Genomic DNA, 23,549 nt, shown 5'->3' with positions numbered 1-23,549 from the left:
ACACCATTTCCTTGTACGTGCTTTTCGTGGAGAGCTAGTGGGTGAAATCTGTACTTCTTTTCGGTTCACACGCGATTACTTCACAGCGTTTCTAGTTCGTACTCCCTGTTACCTCTGACAGATCTTTTCTGATTTTTTGTTGGGCCTGTTTCCTCAAACAGAGTTCACTTCTCCTTTTGTCCTGTCTCCTCAGACAGCGTACAATTCTTCTTTTGGCGGGGGTGTTGCCAACGCGCACATGCGCGTATTTTTCACATTCTTTTTCCAGGCATACGGTGAGTTCCGCACATACTTAGCAACTGTGCTTGCCTCGTGTGTCGCGTTCCCCTCCAGAGGTCATTGGAGGCTGCGTGTATTACGCGTACACTTTTTTTGTGTTTCTGTGTGCCACAGCGTAGTGCGGGTTCATTTTTCACGCACATGGTCTACGAGGGGTTGCGTGCACGTTTATTTTTGGGCTGCCTGTGCATTGCGTGACCTGTCATCTTCCCCCAGGGTCACAGACAGCCTTGTTAGAGCACTAGGGTACGAATTCCATCTGGTATCCTACCCCTTTGACTCCAATGCCCAGGACAATAGTTTACTGCAACTCCCATACACACAACAACATCAGTGCCATGGTTGAGAGGCGACCAAGCGGTAAGGGAGACAAAGGTGGCCGACCCTCAAGAGGTGGCAGTGGTGGGCGCGGTAGGGGACGTGGCCGGGATTTGGAGGGTGCCCCCATGTGTGGATGAACAATCAGGGACACCCATGCCCCCCCAATGGTTGAGGGAACCGTGGCTGACACCATCCAAGCTCAGCCCCTGTTGGACCAGCCCATTTTGGCACCTGACCTGGAACAGGATGACTCCCTGGCTGACTTCCAGGTCAGCAAGTCTAGGCCACGTGTGGCGGTGCAAGTTGTTGTCACCAATCCACGTGGATCTGGGGCAGCTATGTCATCTGCTGCCCCAAGTATGCAGGGTGGGGAGGCTGCAGTGGCAGCTGCAGCTCCATCCGCCCCAGCTCTGACTCTCCCAGCCAGGACAGTGTCAGTCCCAGTCCATCAAACTGACGTTCCCCCTGCCAACATTACCCTGCAACCAATGCCTGCATCAAGACCTATGGTCATTGTGCATTCCCACACTCCTACTACCCAGTCCACCGGTGATTCTGCCCCTACTGACCAGAGCGGCGTAAGACACTCTGGCTCTGCTCCACCTTTAAAGAAGAGGAAGAAGGGTGCTCTGGCATGACAGGCTGAGACCCCAGACACGGCTACACACTCTGGTACCTCAAGGAAGCCTTGTTTCAATGGTCAGGAACTTGATGCACTTGTGGGCTATGTGTCGGCACATAACCACGAAATGCTGGTGACTGCAGGGTGCAAGACCACACCTGGTCAATATAAGGCACACTGGCAGACCATCGCCGACCCGATAAGTGCCCTTGGATTTGTGAGGCACTCAGCTGATGATTACTACAAGCGGTGGAATGACCTGAAACGCAGAGCAAAGAACAAGCTGGCCTCAAATCATGCCGCTACTCTGGTGACTGGAGGTGGGTCTCCACAAGAGGACAACAAACTCACTGAACATGAGTCTGTTGCTGGGGCCTTCGTCACAGAGGAAAAGATCCAAGGTGTGGGAGGACTACCTGATTATGATGCATTGTCCGGTGAGTGCCCATGCATGTGTGTGTAATGCATGTGTATGTTGTTTGGGTGATGGGTCCTGATTGAGTGCCAGGGGAGGGTGTGTGTGCCTGAGTGGTATGGGTCACCCATGTGCTTCATCCAAAACATTCAGCGGCCTTGGATTTGGGTGTGACAGTATTTTTCAGTGTTCGTTCAGGCTGATTGTTTCAATTCTCCCACTTTTGCTGCGCATTCCTCAGCCCTATTGTCACATTTGTGACATGCTTTTGTCATTGATGAACCCCACATTGGACCACATGTGTTGCCTTGTTAGATGAATGATTTGACCATTCAGGCTAATTGAGTATTGGCCTGATCACAGGAATTTTTGGGGCCTGTTTGAATGTGGAACATGATAGTTGTTTCCTGTCATGCTGAAGTGACAAACCATTGATGTGTACATCGGCCTGCAATCACTGTATTTTTGTAAACTGGATGTGTTGCAGTGTGTGGCACATGCCTATTTTGTCACACTATGTAGGATTTTTAATCTCATCATATCCATCTCACATGGATGGCTGACAGTATTCATCCACTACCATATGTATGTACTTGTGGAATGTACCATGGCTATGGTACATGCCATCTGTGTGATGGCATGTGTCATGTATGTGTATTGGACATGCCACTCACAGGCCAATGTGTGATGGCAGTGCTACCCAGCATGTTGCAAATGTGTTGCTCTTCCATGTTGGTGTCATCAGTGTCTGCCTTTTGCCTCCCCTTCCAACTCAGTGACAGTGCATGCATGGGTTAGATGCTTGGGTTCGTGAGACACACACCCCTCCTGCTTCCCGTTTCCATGGGCTTGCAAAGGGTGTGCCCAAGTGACATTGACATACACGGTGACGTAGGACTCCCATGAGCTGTGTGGGCAGTCTGTAGTCAATACTGTGTATACATTCCTAGTGGATATGGTTGTTGAATTGTACACTGCATGGTGTATTGCTATGTGCTTGTGCATCCATGTCTTTCACCTAATTTGCAGGTTGTTTCCTCATGTCTTCACAAGGCCATCTACTTTGAAGATGGAGTTCATGTTGTAAGCAGTGCACTTGGACATGTGCGTGGCAGCAGCACTGTACAGTTGGAAGTGGCCGATGTGCTGACATGATCAGGTTATAAGACTACCACTACTTTAACTTAGTACTGTCATGTTTATGCTATGTTTGAGGTTGTGTAGCTGCATTGTATTGTTGCTAAGTATTTGGTCATGTGTGTTGTTAGTTCTACATTACTGGGAGCATATTGTGTGTGGGCAGTTTCCATTAAGGACACTGTACTTTGACACTTGTCTCATGTTTTGGGGATTGCTTTATTGACACAGCATTGGTGGTATTTGTGTAGGTAGGGATGCACACAATGTAACACTTCCAGGTGACCAATCTCAGGCTGGTATGGTTGTGACAGTTGACTGTCCCTTATGTTATCATCATTGATTGTCAGCTGGTATGTGCCAGGGCTGTGTGCACTCCACAGGGGTGTGATTTTAGGTGAAGTAATTAGCCACAAGCTGCGTACGGGCTGCCTCACCCCGTGCCCTTTCCCCTCTCATGCTCAGCAGGCGTGCATGTGGTTGGGGATGTGGGGGCACCACCATGTCCACGGGCAGGCCCCGGTGTGTTGCAACGTTGTGCAGGACACATGCTGCCACTATGATCCTGCACACTACTGGGGGAGTGTATAACAGCTGCCCGCCAGAATGGTCAAGGGAGCGAAAGCGTGACTTGAGCACTCTGAATGTTGCCTCCACTATGCCTCGGGTTGCAATGTGGGCTGTGTTGTATCTTACCTCGGGTGGCGTGGTGGGGTTACGAATTGGCGTCATCATGTGACTGCTCAGAGGGTAGGCACTGTTCCCTGGGGAGGTGGTGATGGGTATCATTAGTGGGGTTGTGACATTGCTCAGTATCTGACATGCATGCATGTGCTATGGCATTTATACTGACCGAGCAGCCATGTATCGCCATGCCGCCCAGCTTCTAGGTCCTGGTTTAGGGTTGACATTCTGTAAATAATACTGTCGTGGGTGGACCCTGGATAGTTGGCATATACTGAGGTGATGATTCCCTTGGCATCGTATACTACCTGGACGTTGATGGAATGCCAGTGCTTGCGGTTTCTGTAGATGTGCTCTGATGCCCTGGGGGGACGTAGAGCCACATGGGTGCAGTCAATGGCACCTAGCACTTTGGGGAAGTGTGCCACCCCGTAGAAATCCTGGACGACAGCCTGCCTTTCTGCAGGTGTTTTGGGCAGGTATATGTGCCTGCGGACTGATGGGCGTGCAGTCATGATGGCCAAGACCTGGTGTAGGCAGCGTGAATGCGTGGCCTGTGACACCCCCCCACTATAGCAGTTGTCCGTTGAAATGATCCAGTGGCCAAGAAGTGCAGTACATTGAGGACCTTATGCAGGGGGCTGAGTGCTTGGGAGCACAGGGTGGGTGATGTGAGGTCATCCTCCCACTCACTGACCAGGTCGAGTATTTTGTGAGGTGGAAACCTGTACCTCCCATACACCTGGTCATCAGGCATCCCAAAAAGGCTGGTTCTGGGTGTAAAAATTCTGAGCCTGACTATCCTCCTCCTCCTGCTGCGGTATCCCACGACCACTGCTGCTAGGAACGGTATATTCATCCTGGCTCTGTGCTTGTTTGTTGTTTGCGTGCACTTTTATGCTGCACGGGTCCACGTACGCCTGCTTCCTGCTGGCGTATGTGTTTCCTGATTAGCGCGTCTTTTTTGGCGCACGAATAGCCCCGTTCGATTCCATGAATACGTGTTTTGAACGTGCGTGTGGGCGTTCCGAGCACTTGCCTCCTGTACTTCCCCCGTGATGCCCACATTTTCACGAGTTGTTCCCCATTCCGCATGACACGCCCCCTGTTCCTCCTACTTTTGTTGTGTGCGCCGCGCTATGTGCGATTTCGCTGTGCACGTAGCGCACGCTGTTTGTAGACGTGTGCACCAGCATGCGCCACACAGAATTTTGGCGCACATCCTGGAATTTCCACGCGCACGGACTTCCATGAATCGCTGTGCGCGGGTTTCGCTGCGATTTTCGCACTGGCACTGCGATTCGCACGCTTTCGCACTCTTGCGCTGAAATTTTAGTGCACATTAATTCCATGAATCGGCCTGTATATCACTGATTTACCACCCAAACTGTGCCTGAAATAAACCTTTAGTGAGTCTAGCAATTATTGTATAGAATTCCAGAAAGACACATTATTTGTTATTCCTATTCTTTCTTATTTAGGGTCACTGCTCAAAGTGTTACACTTATGGAACCCCCTGTTTCTTAAAGACGCCTGAACAAGAAACCCAGCCACTCTAGAAACAAAGAGTCACATGACATTGGCCACAGCACAGGAGCTTCAATTTGTAAAAAAATAAATAAAAATAAATACATTTGTTTTTCTTTTTTAGGGGTAGCAAGGGAGACCACAGGGGTAGCAAGAGAGACCTCAGCGGTTGCAAGTGCGACCCTTGGTGACCCCTAAATGATATCCCTGCCGGACGGGAAGACATGACCTGAATGAGAAGTTCTGCGGTGGCCATCGTCAAAGACTCATTCCACTAAAAATCACCTTTTAGAATCGCCATCTGACCCACGAAGTAAGCCAAAACAGGTCAGGCGGAAAGAACAAAAGCAAGCTTCCAGAAATGCAGCTTCGGAAGCCAAAATTTTGTGAGTATGAACACACTGTGCTTGCTGAGCAGGTGGTCGCACATTCTGACGAGATGTATGGTGCCCAAAACAGAAAGACCTCCCATCAGTGGAAAAACACAATCTGGAGCGAGGTCCGGGACAAGGTGTTGGCCTTTGGGAATGTCTCACTGCACTGTGAGGACATCAGGAAGAGTTGGAATTACCTCAAAGCCAGGGTCCATACCATGATAGCCAACCACAGTCATGAGTCAGCAGCCACTTGTGGAAGTACAGCAGAGCCACTACAGCTCACACTGTGGGAAGAGACAATACTGTGTATTGTAAGGGTGCAGAAGGAGGAGACTGACACACAAGTGGCCAGACTCCATATAAAAAAACAACAAACTGCCCAACAAAATCTATTTGATCTAATGGCTGCTTAACGTTTTACATATAATGAGGTGATTAAAGATAACACACACGACATCTAAAACGATCTGTTTGTTATGAACTTATAAATGTCCTCTGTTTATAATTGTCTACCGGCCCTCTTACAGATTTTCCCTTTCATTATTGCCCCCCTTCTAAGCAAATAAGGAAGGTAATTTAACATTTGCAAGCCATATTGAATCTGATTAAGTGATATGGCAAAGTTGACACCCAAAATTATGAACATTTCCGCAGGCTGGATCAATTAATATTGGGTGGAGTTCCTCTCAACAATGTTCCTTTATTGTAATGACAGGCTGTAACCCTGACCATCTTTAATTCAGTGATATCAGGGAACTAGTAATATACTTGTTTTTCTCTTTGGATAAATGTATCCAACCATCTATTTTGGGTGTCACTTAAATAAGGTATTGGCTCGTATATTGTACATACTGTATCTAGCCTGATTGTGGTTCGACAATGTGCACAATCGTAGCTGCAACTTACTATGAAATACTGTGAAATACAGCATCGTTGCTTCTATAACATGGTATGGTGACTGGCGCCGCCCTATGGTTAAGGTGAAACCTATCATCCACAGGAAATGCGAAAGCTCTGGGGCTAATAACTATTGAGCCATAGGACAGATCAGTGCGATATTCTACAAACGAGAGCTCGGACCTAAGCCCCCCACAACTGGAAAATTAAGTGTAAATCTGCGTGACCGTTCAAAAGTTATAAAGAGTCAAATAAGGGTGTGTTTTTCACTTTTCTATTCATTTTCCTATCAGGAAAATGTCAAATTTGTGCTCATGCGCAGAACCCAAACCACTGGACAGAATTGAGCCACATAAGTAACAAGACAGGCACAAAGCGATCGAGGGAAATCCTTTGGAGGTTTGGCGTACATCTGTCCAGTAGTTTTCCTTTTTAATTTTGCGTATAGCGGGATGCCCCTTTACCCAAAGGTTAGTTATATCGCCCATGATGTATTGGCGGTTCTATGCTTTTTCATTTCTGAAACCCACCATCACCCAAAATCGAGGATCAAGTTCTGGAATTGTTTTTGGAAACAGCCCTAAAATTATATAACGGTCGTTAGTAGGGCAATTTGGAGGCCACGGAGCATGTGGGCAGATTAAGAAAAGATTTGTGAAGGTTTGGAGTTTTGGGGTGTTGTACTTTTGTTTATTTTTTCAAGACTTTTTCTGAGTTCAAGAATAAGCCCTTATAACAACCAAAAAGTGTAAATACTTCGAAACTATAATATATTGAGATGTGGCAATCATTGTGATTGCTAGTTAGTGTAAGAGGAGTATTTCAAGGTAATTTAGGAAGCAATTTGTTTTTTTTATATAAAAAAAACTGACATGGATTGCTTCCCATATTAACTTAAAATGTGTGGGAAGGTGTGTATTAGGGGGCTATTAGTGATTTTATGGTATTAAATGTGTTAAAGAAAATGGTATAGTTGCCTCATTAGTTTAATAAAAAGTGTGCAATAAAACAGGGGATACTGATCATTGTTTACTATGTCCTGTGTTTTGATTGCACAAGCTTTTCACATGACTTAACAGTGAAGTTCTCGATTCACGCTGATGTCAAGCAGGAAGATATCTGACCATACCTCTCTCTTCTTCGTCACAGTATCTAGTTTGGTATCCTACCTGAACACTGACATCTCTCTTCCTCGTCTCAGTTCTGAACAGTAATCTTACCTACATACCCCACACCTCTCTTCCTCGTGACAGTCCCTCAGTAACTCCACTTCACTCTTCCTCATCACATTACCCCTCTATCTCCTCCTCACTCTTCCTCGTCACAGTCACCAACTAACTCCACCTCACTCTTCCTCATCAAAGTCCCCAAATACCCTACCCCACTCTTCTTCATCATAGTCGCCCACTAACTCCACCTCACTCTTCTTCATCACAGTCCCCCACAAACTCCACCTCACTCTTCTTCATCACAGTCTCCAACTACCCCAGCTCACTCGTCTTCGTTACAGTCTTGCACTAAATCCAGTTCAATCTTCCTCATCACAGTCCTCAACTACCCCCTCACCCTTCTTTGTCACAGCTCCCCAATAACTTCACCTCACTCTTCCTCATCACAGTCACTAACCGCACCTCGCTCTTCCTTGTCACAATGCACCATTACTAATCACTTCTTGTCTCGTGGACTGAAAATAGATTAAATACTTTATAAACTTGATGTTGCGTAGTTCAGGAGCAGACATTGATAACAAATAATATGACATCAGTTATGTTATCAGAAGAAAATACAGAATTACAGGTGGTGGGAGATATAGCATAACAAAACCCTTGAAATACAGTGAAAGAAATGTAGTTAAGGGACAGTTCAGGTGAATATGTTCAGTGCAATCCCACCTAAGAAATTCAATGAAAAATCTTTAATTGTAGCTCTGTTAAGGTGAAACAATCTGATGTAATGAAACCCTTGAAAATCAGTGAGAAAACGTTTGTTAAAGTGACATCAAGGTCCCAATTTAATGCAACAAAGCACCTGAAATTCGGCTGGTGCTGGAAACTCTGCCACTTTATCTATGAGGCCAGCATTGCCCAGCCCGTAAGCACCCTAATGACATCACAAACAACATCACTGATGATATAACATATAGCATCACTTATGGTGTCTTGAGGGACATCACTGGCACAGCAGATCATGCGTGCAAGAAAGAGAGACATTTAAAAAGCGTATTTCTGCTTATAAGGGTGGATTCAGGTGTAATTGTCCCTGAGAGTGGTATGCGTGCACATCTATTTTATGCTTTGAAATGGGCCTTTGCTTGTACAAATCTAGAGCTACAGATTTGTCTCTATGTGTCTTCCATGTACTATCTCAAGTTGTGTACAGTTAGCCTTTGCTTTTTCTGCCTTCTCCTTGTGCCTACTGAGATATCATGGCATGTAAGTTCCTAGGGGCAATATTTTTCTGGTTGTGAGTTATGTTTCTCTGTAAATGTCCCCCATTCCTCCATAAATGTTGTTAAATCAGTGTGTGCCATATACATTAATTTCTCCATCATATATACATTTCATACCTTCTGTAATCTATAACCAATCTAGTTTATCCAGCGTGGTGGGCTGTCTCAAGCTCTGAGCTACCACAAGCCTCTCCGCTCCTAGGAGTGCCTCCCACATCCTGGGAAGCCTACCATTGTCATGGTCCTATTCTCCAGATGAACAATTCTGGCCAAAATATTTGTATGGAGGGGCAGGTCCCCCACATACTGATGGAGGTCCCAACCTGACCACACACCCTATTACAAAGTGGTGTGGAACCTGCATACATTTTAGAAGATTCTTAGTGGGTCCCTGTACCATCCATGGAGAATCTGTAATTTATGTTTCAGGGTATAGAGAGAGAGATTCCCATGACATGTGACCTTATAGATTTTCCCCCACAGGCTATCAGGAGTCATGTCACCCGCAAACCATTCTCAGTAACATCTAAACATGTGTCTGCCATCCAAACAGCTTGTGATGAGTGACTTGTGCAGTTTTGAGAGGATACCCTTTCTCTTTTGTGCCATGTCAAGGAGCTTCTCAAAGGGTGTAAGTTCCCCAACCAGGTCTACTTTCCACTTGGCGTCCAGTGTATTACCCTTGAATTACAAGTGCTCAAAGATTCCTATATTTTCCCTCCCCATCATTGCCTGCATTTCCATAAATCCCTTGAATTTTCCTTTGGAAATGAACTGCCCTGCTCTTTCAAGTCCAATGTCTGCCCACTTCTGCATCAGTCTGGATTATATTTGGCCCAAGTGAAATGGTGGGCCCCATAGGGAGCTTAGCTGGGATGCCCATGTTGGTAGATTCTTGTTTTTCTTATCTTTCCAGAAATCCCAAATAACCCCTATAGTAGGATGTCTCTGAATCTCTTGGGGATCGCTATTTCAGAAGCCCACAAAATGCCCCTGACCTTCAGTGTTTGAGTTGCACAGTCCTCTAGATAAGTCCAATAGGTCCTCTGGTCACCCCTCATGTTTTCCAGCATAATTCTATTTTGAGCCACCTTATAGTAGTTAAGGAAATCAGGAAATCCAAAACCCCCATCACCCTTAGGGCGGGTCAGGGTCCTACACCCCACCTGTGCCCTCTTGACTGCCAAATAAACCTATAAGTCATGAAATCTATTTCTTTGAAGCATTTCTCTGAGAGGGGTGTGGGAAGTGTGGTGTATAGAAAAGCAGAAATGGAAGAATATTCATCTTAACTGCTGTCATGTGGCCAGACAAGGAAAGGTTAAGATCAGAGCATCTTCTCAAATCCTGTTTTAGCGCCTCCACTAATAGGTCATAGTTGAATCTATAGAGTGCATCAAGGTTACTTGGCACTATAATACCCAAATATAGATTATAGTGTGTTCTTCTAGGGTCATCCCGTACAATTCATACCCAACTCCAGTCATGGTTACATTTTCATCTATTGGAAAGATGTTCAACTTGTCATGGTTTATCTTAAGACCCACTAAGGCCATGCAAGTGTTTAGGGTTATTAACATCTCCGGAAGAGACTCCCTAGGGTTCTCCAAGTAACCTAATATTTCATCTGTGGATGAGAAGAGCTTGAATACCACCCCTCCACTTTCAATTCCTCTTATCATGGGGTTTATTCTGATGGTTGATGCTAAGGGTTCTATTACCAGGACAAAGAGAAGTGGGGACAAGGGACATCTCTGTCTGGTGTCTCTTGATTAGGAAAAACTACCAGACATGACCCCTTTGACCATCACTCTGTCCATCAGACCATTGTAGAGGGAATCCAACTATGTTCTTAATCATTTCCCAAACCCAAATCTCTCCAAGACTATGCTCATTCCAACCAATCAAATGCTTTTTCAGCATCTAGGGAGACCAGGCATATGTCCTCTTTCTGCTTCTGGGCAATCTGAATAAGGTTAAGTGTTTTCCTAATATTGCCAGAACCTTGTCTTCCCCTCGTAAACCCTACTTGGTCTCCGTCTATAAGTGATGGGAAGACGTTATCCAGTCTATTGTACAAAATCTCAGCCAGCATTTTCATGTCCATGTTCAATAGCAAAATGTGTCTGAATGCTGAACACTTTGGCGGGTCTTTCCCTTCTTTGGGGATTAGAATAATTATTGCATCCAACATGAATCTTCGTATGAACCTGCTAGTCAAAATCTCATTGATTCACTTTATTAATGTAGGGGCTAAGAGGGAACAAAAGATTTGATAAAATCTTAATGTGAACTCGTCACCACCCAGGGATTTAATATTCATCATCACTGTTATCGGAAAGTTAAGTAAAGCAGCATTTTCTGGGGTCAATTTGGGAAGGTTTAGCCCCTCAAGAAACACAGGTATCTGATTGTTCTCTTCGTTCCATTCAGAGGTACATAGGAGTGCATAAAATGCCCTAAAATATTCTGTTATATCTATATAGGCTATCTCTTCTAATATGATCCTCTGCACTTTGTATGACATTCCAAGTCCTAGATTTTTGTTGTTCCCGCAGCCTCCATGCCAATAGTTTATCTGCTATCTCCTTCTTGTCATAATATTTTTGTTCAAGGAGTTTCATGCCCCAGTAGGCCTTTAGGTTCTGATTTACATGCACTATGTTCTTTTAGTCTCATGTGACTAATATTGGTATTACTATGTCCCCTTGGTTGCAAATTGTTTATTCTAGCTCAAAGAGATTATTCTTTTTGTAGTCCTTCTCATTTTGCAGCTATTCCTATTAATCCCCCAATCGTTGTGGCTTTAAATCCCTCCCGTAGGGTTGATGTGATGAGCTCAACAGTGTTATTCAATTCAAAGGATTCTTTAATTTTTGTCAGTAGATCCTCCCCCACCTTCTTATTCTTTAATAAATAGCCATTACATATCTAACTACCTAGTTTGGCCCTACCCTCCCATTCTCTAACCGTAACTAACACAAGATCATGGTTGGATCAAGGAATAGTGTTTGTCTTGACTTCCTGGGTGGAAATAGGGTAACTGAGTCAATTAGTAGCAAGCTGATATGGGAAAAGGAGTTGTGCGTGGCTGAATAGTGGGTAAATAGCCTGTCAGCGGGTTTAATAGCTTCCCAGGAGTGCAAGAGACCCAGATCTCCATTAATTTCTTTGAATATACTTGAATCCCTGTTCTGTTCACCTAGCATTTGGGCTTCCCTCATTTGCATTTTTGTACTTGGGTCTAGCACCTTAATAAAATCCACTCCTACCAAGAGGACTTCTTCTATAACCCGCTTAAGATTTTGGATACCCTCGCTAGAAGGCAGTTCTGCCATGGTTGGGACAGTAAATAGAGGCTATCATGATCATGGCACCTTGGTAACTCCACCTCCAGAAAGTATATCTGCCCTCTTGGTCACATACAGTCTTATGGGTATTGTCCAATTTGACCTAATGCCAATTTTACCTACTCCCATTTCACTGCATCTTTTTGATCTAATACGGTAGGTAAAATGGTACACTTTAATTAAAAAATAGTTGTGGGGTAAGGGAATAGGTTGAGGTGGGGGAAGTCAGGGGATCTGAGGGGTCTCCCCCCGCATGTGCAGGTGGTGTGGGGGGTCTCCCTCCGCAGTAGATCAAAATAAATTAGGTAAAACAATGTGGTCAAATGGGCAGTAGGTCAAGTTTTTAAGTCAAGCAACAGATATCTGTGTTATGTACCTCAAACGTGCTAGACTTTACCAGGATAATGACCACACCCCTTTGCTTTTTCTTTCTTCAGAGGCAAAGTATACCTTACCAATCCCACCGCCTATAAAAGAAGGTTCTGAGCCTCCCACTAAATGTGTTTCATGTATACATAAGGTGTCTAATTTCAGTCTCTTGAACTGCCTCTTCACTTAAGAGCTCTTAAAGTGGGAGCTCAGTCCTCTAGCATTTCATGTGCCCTATCTGAGGCAAAACTCAATTCCCACCATTATGGTGAGGGGGAACCTTCTAATACCATGCTACATTTCAGATTGAAGTCTAACTTCCTTTGAGCCAGACACATTTATCAAGCCCAGGTTTAATAAGTGGGAACAAAAGGGAGAGGGGCAGCACACGACAAAGACATAAAGACAAACTAATATCTTTCCCCAACTCAATCTCCCACTTTTATGACTCCCACCCTCCCTCAACCCCCATCCTATGGGCATTCATCCCTGCCCCAACATCCTTTCCCGGCAGAGTTGAACCACCAAAGGGTCTCTCCCCTCCACATTCATCTGTATTTCAAGAAAATCAATAAAGAATACCCACTGTACACCTGAAGGACAATTTAAACCACCACACAAATCACTGCCTGGGCTCTCCAGTCCTCAGTATCCTCTTAGTATTGAGACTTGCTGCATCCCCCTTATCACAAACCTTTTTTGTGTTCAAATAAAAAACCTCCTCTCTCCACTCCAGCCTGCGGCTGTCGGGACACAGGTGGCTGTCCATCTGTCTCCCCTTTCCTTCTATTTCTAAGCTCACACTGAGGTGACTCGTCCACTCCCATTTTGGCATTCCTGCCCCCTTTAGATTCAGGAGTTTCCTGTATTCCATGTGACCCATACTTCTCACTTTGTTAAGGATCCAGGTTTTTTCTGAATAGTCAAATCTGACAAGGACCGACAATGGGCCTTTCAACTACTACCAGCCTGTGGGCCATATTGATTGTGACCTTCACCTCCTCTTCACCTTTAAACATGAGGTTAAGCATGTCCTTAACTGTCCTCTCAATGTCTCCAGGGAATTCTCCCTTTTTGTGTATCTCAAAAAGCGCAAGTAATTACATCTCTCCCTGTTTTCGTCCAATTTAAGGTGCAGTTCTTCTGAAATTCTAACGTCCATTTGGGTTTCCTATACCTCCACAGAGGACCGATTCTCTTCAAGGCCTTGCATTCTTTCTTCCATGCCTTCTATTGTATTATTCACTCTCCCATTCTGGCACCGATGTCAGTCCTCATCCCTCTTATTTCTTCCAGGATCGCTTTAATATTATTCTTGGTTGCTCCTTGGGGGAGGAGAAGGGTTGCTTTCATGCTTTTAGCTGTAACATTTACCCCCCCATCCTGCTTGGGGCTTGTTTTTGAATTGTTGAAGTATTTTCTTCCAACTTCTCCTGATTTATGAGACAGGGGCTAGGTAATTTTCTTTATCCACTGCACTTCCCCTCTAGTTTTTAGGCTAACTACAGACTGAAGGTCTAAAAGTTCCTTTAACTCTACCCCTCTCTCCATGTCATTCTCTCTCAGGTGGGGGGGTCCCTTTTATTCTAGATCATCATAACAATTTCCCCATCCTTAGATACTGAAAAGGTGTTCTGTCATCCCAGTACTTGCCCAGATGTATTCCTCTCTAATTTCAGGCATTTTCCAGTACTTCTCACCCTGAATGTCAGCACAGTCTCATTGCAGTGGCTGTGCTTTTCAGAACTGGCTCCACCCCTTGACTGGGCCCCCATGTTTCGATCCTCGTCGCACCTCAGGATGTTTCTTCGGTTTCAGCGCCACTTCTGCACTCTCGTCCTGGCTCCACTATTTCCAGTGCTGCACCCCAGCTGATTAGATCTGGCTCCGGAGTGGAGTTACTCTGTGGGCTGGCCCCACACAGTCCGTGTGTGCCCACCTACCTACATGGAATCTGGCCTATGTTCTGGTGTCCACTGGACCACACCTTTCCAGGATGCTATGCGGCACCAGGGGACAGTTGCTGGTCTTTCCAAGCACCACAGATGAAGCAACCACCTTTCACATGAACCCTGGTCTCACTTGACAGTTCTGAGGGCCCCAGGGTTGCCTTTATCCACCAAGCATGGGGATGGAGCATTGGAGCTTGGCTAGATGGTCGCCATCTTGCCTGTGCCCCCTTGAGTCAATACCCTGGACCTTTTATGTTCCACAGCCGGGTCCCATCCCTGTGTCCTCAAACCATGCCTCTGAGTCTGTTAGATAAGCAGTGTAGGTCCTTCAGATGAAGGTCATTCATATCACTGCATTAAGATGGAAAGAGGATGCTCCAAATATGTCACCTTATGGCACCCAAAATATTTTTGCCAGATGATGTATCAGTTGCATATTCTGACCACTGTAGATCACAACTTTCCTACATAGGTAATGTCTTTGAAGATGAAATAATGCCTATTTCAAGGCAAATGTTTTGCCAAATGCAAGACTAATGTCTTAATTTCTCAGGTTCCAAGTTCAATGAGGTATTTGACAGGATCAAGGAGCAGATTGATTCCCATGTCGTGCAGTTTACTGATAAGCATTATTTGTTTAGTTTGGAAGGAATGAAGTAAGACTTTTGATCGGTAATCTGATAGGCCCACCTTAGCATGGGCTATGCTGTTTGTCGTATGGCTGGATATTCAATTCTTCACAATTAGGAGTCCTTCCTGGCATATTGTAAAAAATATTTAGGCATTCAGATCAATAATTTTCTGTCAAAGAGGCTTTATGGGATCAACAGCAATCTAACATGGATGCCCCTTCCTACATTGCTACCTTCAAGCAGGTTGCACCTACAACTCACTAGTTAGAAATGACACACTATGTTCTATTCCAAATAAGCCTTAAGGAGGAAAGCAAGAATGCATTAGGTTATTTGAGTTCCTCATGTAGATCAAAGCTCACCTCCAGTAAGGTGGATGGAGAAGTTGAAAAGGCAATTTTTGAAGCATAAATTCCGCCTAAAGATATTTGTGTAAAGCAAGTGACATAATGAAAGTTTCAAAACAAGTTAGTGTCCTATGCTAGTGTAACATATGCATTTACCACTGACAAAAGCGAGCACATTTGGCCCCTATGCTTGTGTGGTTATTAGGGTGGAAAAAGGAATCAGATCCAGGTTTGTGAAGTACCTCCCAAACAGTCATCCAGAAATATTTTCATCCACCATTGTTGAGTAAGGAGATATTGGGTGGATCAATGTTACTTCCCCGAGTGACTAGTTCATCAAAGAGTGCTATATCTGCTAAAGTCATCTCTTTGCTTTTTTAGAAGGTTTGTTTTTATTTCTGAGGAAGGGAGATTGTTGGTTTATGGCACCTCAAGGATGTTCAATGATCAGACCTTTTCCAAAAAGATAAACATTTCAGTGGTCCCTTCAATAGTGACTGGTAATTTGTAATCAATGGTAATTTATTGGCTTCTGGACATGTGACTAAACAAAGTTTCTCTGAGATCTGCTCTATTATCCATTGAGTAGTACCTACATTCCTCTGTAATCTTAAGCATCCCTTTATTTACATATTATATCATTGACACAAACTGCAGAACCCAGGAAAGGTGTTCTTTAAGGGTTTTGGCAGTGTTGTCGTGCTACATTGCCTTTTAGTCATTAAAGTTCTCTGAATGCCATGCGTGATGTTCTAGTTGGACTGTCGAGAGCTGACATGGAGTTCTCTTAGATTGTGTCTGTATGTGAAATTCATTCCATTGAGAGATGTAGTTTCTGCTGCTTGATGGGTGTAGGTCAAACATTTAGCTATTATACTTTGAAGAACTAGGTTTTTTGATTTTCTCTGAATTTTAGATGGTTCTGTAAGGTTTGGGTTTCCCTTGGGAGTATGTTCCATTGTTTGGCTACCATGATGGAAAAGGCAGAGTCTCTGTGTCATTGTGGAATTCTTTGGTTACTAAAAGTCTTTTGAGCCCCCTATGGGAATGGGGATGTACCGGGTCCGGGTTCCTTGAATGGTGAAATAATGGCCCGGTATTTCCCCATTCCAGGAACCCGGACCCGGTACCCGGTATGGGGGCAGCCATGCCATTAAAAGCGACATGACTACCTCCATACTCGTAATGAGGCCCATTGTCTTCTCTTCTACCCTCCAAGTAATAAACCAAGAGAGCTGAATGATTGTTTTGTGGGCCTGCCATATTTGCGTCCACTGAGAAGCTTCAGTAGTAGCTAATGATGATGTTGCATTACCCATACCAGGCTACTCACTGGAATCTCTGGAGTAGCATGTTCTTTGTTGCCCAGTATGTGCCCAAAGTCAGCCTTCACATCAGTTGGCTGCATGGTTTTTCAGATCTTTGGCAGTGGCTCTTGACCCGTGGCCATCGATAAAGTAAAGAAATGACGATAAAAGAAACATTGCCAAAAGCCTGAACAACAATTATAGACACAGTGGATATCTTTCCTAAGAAGGTTCCATTTACACAGTAAAGGTATTGCCTCTCGCTGCAGAGCGGACACAAATCTTTTTGGTGGAGATGTTTTTCCCTGTTGGGATGTATCTCATGCAACTCCTTCTAGCTGGGTGCAGCAATATATTATACAATGTTGGGAGATGTTTGTTAAAAATCTGTATATTGAAGTGAAATGACCTGTTGATTGTAATTTTAAGATAGATTTTTTTTTTTTATTAGAGTGATTTTTGAAGATCCTTTTTGATATTTCTATGTTTTATTTAACCCTCATTGTATAACGTTTTGTTTGGGATTTTTTTATTTTGTTTTTTAGGAGATCATTATGGTGTATCCAAAAGCAAATGTCTTAAAAATGGGCCTTGAAAAGAGGCTCTTATGTTTTGTTATGGTGCAATCGGGAACACTTCTAATGTCCTTTTATTTCCATCCGTCCCTTTTTGTCTTCCTTGCAGAGACATTTCTCTGTGTTTGCTGTTCATTTCCCTGGAGTGGATGCGTTATCCACCATATACAGTGGTATCCTCACTGCACATCTCCAGTACGGAGGCTTCAGTTACAGTGTAGTCAAATCTTCTACAACGATAATACAAGCTGCAATTTGTCTGCATCAGAAAATGACCCAGAATTTCCTGCCGACAGCTATTAGATTCCATTATGTTTTTAATTTGAGAGATTTGACGCATATATTTCAGGTAAGGTCAAATAATATGTTTGTTATCCTATAGAATCAATGCAACATGAATTAAATGAAGTAATATAAATGTAATCCCCTTAAGTGTGTTCATGATGATGTATAGTGCCTGTTTTGTAATACATGACCAACTCTGCATGTTGTATGTTCATTTATGGTTAATGTGACGCATTTAAAGGTGAATTCCAAAATGAAACAGATATACTCCTTATTGGTTATTAAAACCAGGATAATGCCCAGTTTAGTATCAAACATATAAATCCAGCACAAAGCAGGGTTTGCATATTTTTCACATGTACTTGACGGATTACTTCAAATAACATAAACAGAAAAAAAATAATTCTCAAGAGAAAACAACAGTATAACCATATGTTCATATGCACAAAACGTATAACAGAGAATTTAAAAAAAAAGTTTTCACCCAACTACGATGCGGCCTAGGTAAACTAGCGAGACTCTGTATGCTATTGACAATTCAAAATATACGATTCTTGTGGCTTCGCCCCAAATGTCCCACTGTGCTGCAGTGGCTGTGGGCCGCCACATGAGTGTCAGATATGGAACGACGATGGTCCCTACTACAGCCCATGAACTGTAAACCCAAACACATATGGCGCCCTTTCCGTAATTACCTGTTATCACCTCAAATGCAAGAACAGGATGCCCACACCCTGCCAATTGACTGATGTACCTCTGCCCTCTTCACCAGCCCTGCTCATACCTGATCATGTTATAGCTCATGTATACCCAAATGTATGTCTAAAATGTAATGTATTTGCAACTGGTGATGCTGCCTCTACCCATGTATGTGCAACGCCAAGCACTCAATAAATACATTTTAAAAAGAAAAATGTTTTCGCTACCGAAGATAACTTAGTATTCGGACATACAAAGGCTAAGTATGTCTGCATCAGCTGTAAGCACAAGGTGCACCACTAGATGGCACTGTGGTTAAAATCTCATAGAAAGCCAGCTGTGGATGGAAAAGGAAGGCCAATAAAATGACCCAAACAGGTGGTGCTGTAGACAACATGGGCTGAAAGAGACGTAGCAGGGACACCAACACAGGTTGATCTAGAGATAGAATGGTATGTAGAAGAATGACAGGTGGATGGCACTGAGACACTGACGCAGGTCAACGGAGCGAAACAGTACAGTATCTGGGCCACCTATAAAAAAACCTGCAGTTTTATGATGAAGACGAATGGTGGAGCAGGTTAATGAGTGGGGAAAAAAAATCGCTTGGGTAATAGCTGCAGTTGGTCTTTTTGAAAACATTGTATTACTCAACAGACGAACAACCAAAGCGATTGACGATCCAGTTGATAATAATAACGTATCAGTCGCGACAAACGGAAATTAAAGCACCATGTACACCTAAGACCAGGGACCAGGAACACATCTGGACTACTCAGCATGATGATGGATTCACAGAATAATCCTTGTAAAAATTGTTTACATTTCAATTGAAACAAGTGATAAAAAATAAATAAAAAAAAGAAACAGTACAGTATCTTCTATGCAGCGTAATGTCTAGCAAGTGTCAGTGTACCTGCCCACCAGATGCCACACTAAAGGTATCCAAATGAAAACACTCCTATCATCCATGCAATTAAACTAGCAACCAGGACATAGTCAGAGAACAGGAGAAAGTAAAAAAAAAGGTTGAGAGGGAATGAGGTAACAGACAGACAAAATGTACATGTTAAAGATGAAACTACGTAGACGGAATTCAATGTTTAGAGATCCGTTAGGGCACTTCATATCATTTCATACTTTCCTTCTCTTATACAGCCAACAAACACATATCTGTAATCCATCCCTCTAGCTAGTGAATCGCCTGGCTCTTCCGCAGTCTTAAATTGATCCTTGTATCCACAAAGACAATTCAGAGTAAACCATCTCAATTTCCCCAAGACATTAGAATTAAGATTCATCCATGAAAGGAAGAATCTTATCTGGGCAAGTGATCACCTGTCCAGGCCATCTGATATTTAAAGCCGTTGCAAAGCAGGTTTGCCTTCCACACGATAACTCACTGCAATCAAAAGGCAGGAAACCTCAATGTTTGGTATGTGCATTTAAAGCCAGTACAAAACAAGTTTACCATCTGATATTTAAAGGCAGGACTCATCAGGTTTGTGCAATATAAGCAGCATTTACTATTCAACATTTCACAAGCCTGCATCTGAACATCTGCCACGCCGAGATGGACTATCCAGAGTCATTGATGGGAATTATGCATGGCAGGGAGAGAGTGAGAGTGGTTCATTTCATATGCTGTCTGGTAATTTACAGAAGCAGCAATTTCATTATTTTACACCAGGGAAAGCACACTGGGCCTGTTCAAATCATAGGAAATAGATATAGTGGGAAATGAAGGCTTGGGAAATGATTTCCTATATCAAATATAAATCGGCAAAGAACAACTTTATTTTTATGATAGTTATTCAAAGAGTGTGGTTTTCTTTCATTTTGTGAGCAAGTTTCGTGTTTAGGTTAATGAGGTATGCTGTTGCCAGCAGATCTGTTTCAAACAAACCAATCAGTGCCAATACCGGTCTGTACGGAACGATCCTCTACAACAGACTGCCTTGTCACAAAAACTCCAGCAATTGAATTGAAAGTGGTGGCATTTGAATGTCACATCTTCAACATATAGAAATATTAAAATTAAATAATGATAGAATTGGGTGGGACTTGTGACGACCCTTATTACAAGATAGCCGTTGTGGAATTAACGTGCCGGTATTACCATATACTGGCATGTTTCTGCGCTGGTCAACTACAAGTTTTCCGGTAGGATGGAGGACTTACATCCAGCTAAGGGGTGGAGATCATTCTGCTACCCTACCAGCACAAAATAAAGGTATTACAGGCGCCAGAATTATTGGCAAATCCCCCCTTAGAGGACATTCCACCGGACCGAGTGCCAGTAACGGTAATACAGTTTGCAGGTATCCTGGTGGATTTACCGCCATGATTGAGCAAATTTATAATGAGCCCCTTAACTCGTCTGTCCCTTAACTGATGAAATGACCAGCAAGGTGAGGCTAAAGGGACTGGGTGCCATTCTGAGCCGGTGGATGCAGGGATTGATGGTGGCATGGGCAGGATCTCTGAGTCCATCCCACCTTTGTCTCCATCACATAGTAAGGGACAACCACAGTGTTGCACCTCAGACCAGTTCTTGGAGCCCAGTCCTCCCCAAAACTCTGTTTCAGTAGGCCAGTAGGGCCTGATTGCCTTCCACCTATCCAAACCTCAGGGAGACATGACAGAGTAACCGTAGTGCACTCCCTCACCACTTGAAGGAGCCCAAAGTGCTCCCTGATTGTACCCACATTGACAATGTGGACAAGCAAAGGTTTCCCTTTAAGGGAGAATGTTTCACCACACCTGTGAATCCCAACAAGTGTTCAGATACTGTTGGTACTTTCACCAGCACATCAAAGAACTCTTGTGTGACAGTTCATGGGTCCCCGTGGTGAACTCTGCGGAACAACAAATACATTGTTGTGAGTTTGCAACTTCCTGAAGTCTGATTATTCAGTGTGGGAATTGTAGTCTCAGCAACATTATTCCCCAGGAAGGAATGCTCCCCATGGGGAAATACTTTTACTAATTACTCACATTCCCAAGGACACAAAGTCTCCCAAATGTTTACGCAGTGTGCTCCTGGCCAGAAAAGCACACTCTGAGATTACTTTATAATTCTGTGCAGCAGAGGAAGCACCCCGGACAGTCGGAGGAGAAAGGGCAACATCAAAAATGGTGGATTCACCAAATATAGACTTGGCCCAACCCAGTGAATCCAAATCCTATAGTGGTGTCCACAAGATGAACAGCCAAACATATCCCTTACCTAGTTACCAACCCTATGTGCAGTCCCCTCCCAGGAGAACTGCCCATGTGGAGGTGGTAGCACCCTATATAATCACCCAGGTTTGGCCAGACAGTGTGGCTTTTAGCAGCACGGGGCTTGTGTTTGGAGGAGGCAGTTGACTGGAGAGCATTTAAAAAAGCACAAGCTGGAGAGAAGGAATACAGTGCAGTAGTAGCAGGAGTGGAGAGCAAGAAGAGGTGGTGATAGCTCAGAGGTTCAAGGAGGAGGCCATAACATTGGAAGGAGAGAGTGAAAATAAGGAGGCAGTAGAAATGAAGGCGAAGAAGGAAGTGGTGACCTTATAAGGCGAGAGCAGGCAGGATAATGTGTTAACCAAAAGGCAAATAATGAGATTAGTGGGGCAAGGAGAGAAGAAGGAGGAGGTAAGAACTAAGGTACTGGAGGTGAGGTGACAACATCAGGAAAAGGATTGTGGCAAGAGGGAAAAACAGGAGAGTGGGAACTAAGAGAGGTGCTAGGTGCCTTTGTACATGTAGTAATAGTTAAACTCAACAAGGTAAGTAGGAGATAGGAATAACAGAATCTGTCAGTGACATGGAGGAAGTAACAACAGGGGGAGGGACAGATAGTGAAGAAGAGATGGAGAGAAGACCCAGAGGAGAAAGTGTCAGTGGTATTGAAAGAGGTTCCAAAGAGTCTGGGGATTAACATTGGGAGGAGACGGGGCAATAGAGAAAGGAACATCAAGCCATGGGAAAAAGCTCAGTAGGTGAACAAGAGATAGAAAATGCAGCTATTAAGAACAAGCAGGCTTTGGCAGACCCTGCTGACTGTATCAGGTCAAGATGATTGGAAAAGGTAAGCATTGGGGTCAAATACTTTATCATAAGCTTAGAGAGACAGGGAAAGATGTGCAGGGGAGACTCCAGATAAACCTCTGAGACCCATCTCTAGCTCTCTCTGCCAGCTACATCCACTAACTGAACTGCTGACCTGAATATACGACATGCTGAGCAGGGACGTCATTTGGGGGTCGCCAGAGGTCGCAACTGCGACCTCTGAGGTTTCCCTTGCGACCTCTGTGGTCACCCTTGCGACCTCTAGAAAAACAAGAGAAAAAAAAAGTTTTTCTTTTTTTTTTTGTGTAATGTAAACTCATGGGCTGTGGCCAGCACCATGTGGCTCGTTAGTTCTGGAGTGGCTGGCTTTCTTGTTAAAGCCCCTTAAAAAAAGAAGAAAAAGAAGAAAAGGAGTGACACAAGTCTAATACTTTCAGCACTGACCCTAAATAAGAAAGATTAGGAATACCAAATAATGTGTCTTTCTGGATTTCTATACAATAATTGCTAGAGTCATTAAAGGTTTATTTCAGGCACACTTCAGGAGGTGAGTCACTGATTTAGTCTGTTCTTAAACGCATCAACTCAGCCTTTCATCCTCCTGAGGTCGATAAATGAGTACCAACACAGGTTGGGTGATATTGGGTGTATATTTTTTCTATATAAAGCGCTTAAGCGTAAGTGCTATATAATAACACATCATTATCATTTGGTCATGGACGTCTGCTTGCATTCACAGTAATTTGGTAATATGGGCCTATATACACTGATCTTAACGATACATATGGCGATTGTATGAAATGTACATCACATTATAGCGATATAGTAACCATATTTTTTGTAGTGTACAATGCTATGTGATAGCACTTCCTGTTTTGTCAACGGGTGAAAGGTCACGTTCCATCGCATCCAGTGATATCACTTCGGGGTGGGGTCAAATGACATCACTTCCTGTGATGTCACCAGGGGCCAAGGGTCGTGTGATGTCACTTCCGCTACCCCTGGCATTTTGGTGAAATGACGTCCCTGTTGCTGAGCCCAGATGTATAGGTCCCTAGAAAGCCTGCATCTAGTTTGGACCCAGCAAAATAGGTTGCTGGGTAACCCTGGAGCCTGAAATGTCACAGCGGGCTGAGACAACTGTGACACTGTTGCTTCTGAGGTAAACGGCCTAGATATCTGGAACCCAATGCCATGAAGGAGAAAACCACCTTGAGACCAATTTTATTTGGGAAGCTCCTGTTTTATGTAGGGTTGCCCATGACTATAATAAAA

At 44.0% G+C, this 23,549-nt stretch overlaps 1 protein-coding gene across 1 annotated transcript in view; it reads left to right on the top strand.

Moving 5' to 3' along the window:
* Positions 1-23,549, top strand: part of LOC138488874 (dynein axonemal heavy chain 11-like) — a 2,478,284-nt gene that overhangs the window by 1,137,859 nt on the left and 1,316,876 nt on the right. Inside the window, exon 23 of the mRNA XM_069616234.1 lies at positions 17,350-17,589. Within this exon, the coding sequence (XP_069472335.1) occupies positions 17,350-17,589 (240 nt within the window). The remainder of the gene's footprint in view (positions 1-17,349; positions 17,590-23,549) is intronic.

Source organism: Ambystoma mexicanum, chromosome 9 (genome assembly GCF_040938575.1).
Source record: "Ambystoma mexicanum isolate Mex_15411 chromosome 9, UKY_AmexF1_1, whole genome shotgun sequence".
NCBI lineage: Eukaryota > Metazoa > Chordata > Amphibia > Caudata > Ambystomatidae > Ambystoma > Ambystoma mexicanum.
This window is presented reverse-complemented; position numbering and strand designations above follow the sequence as displayed.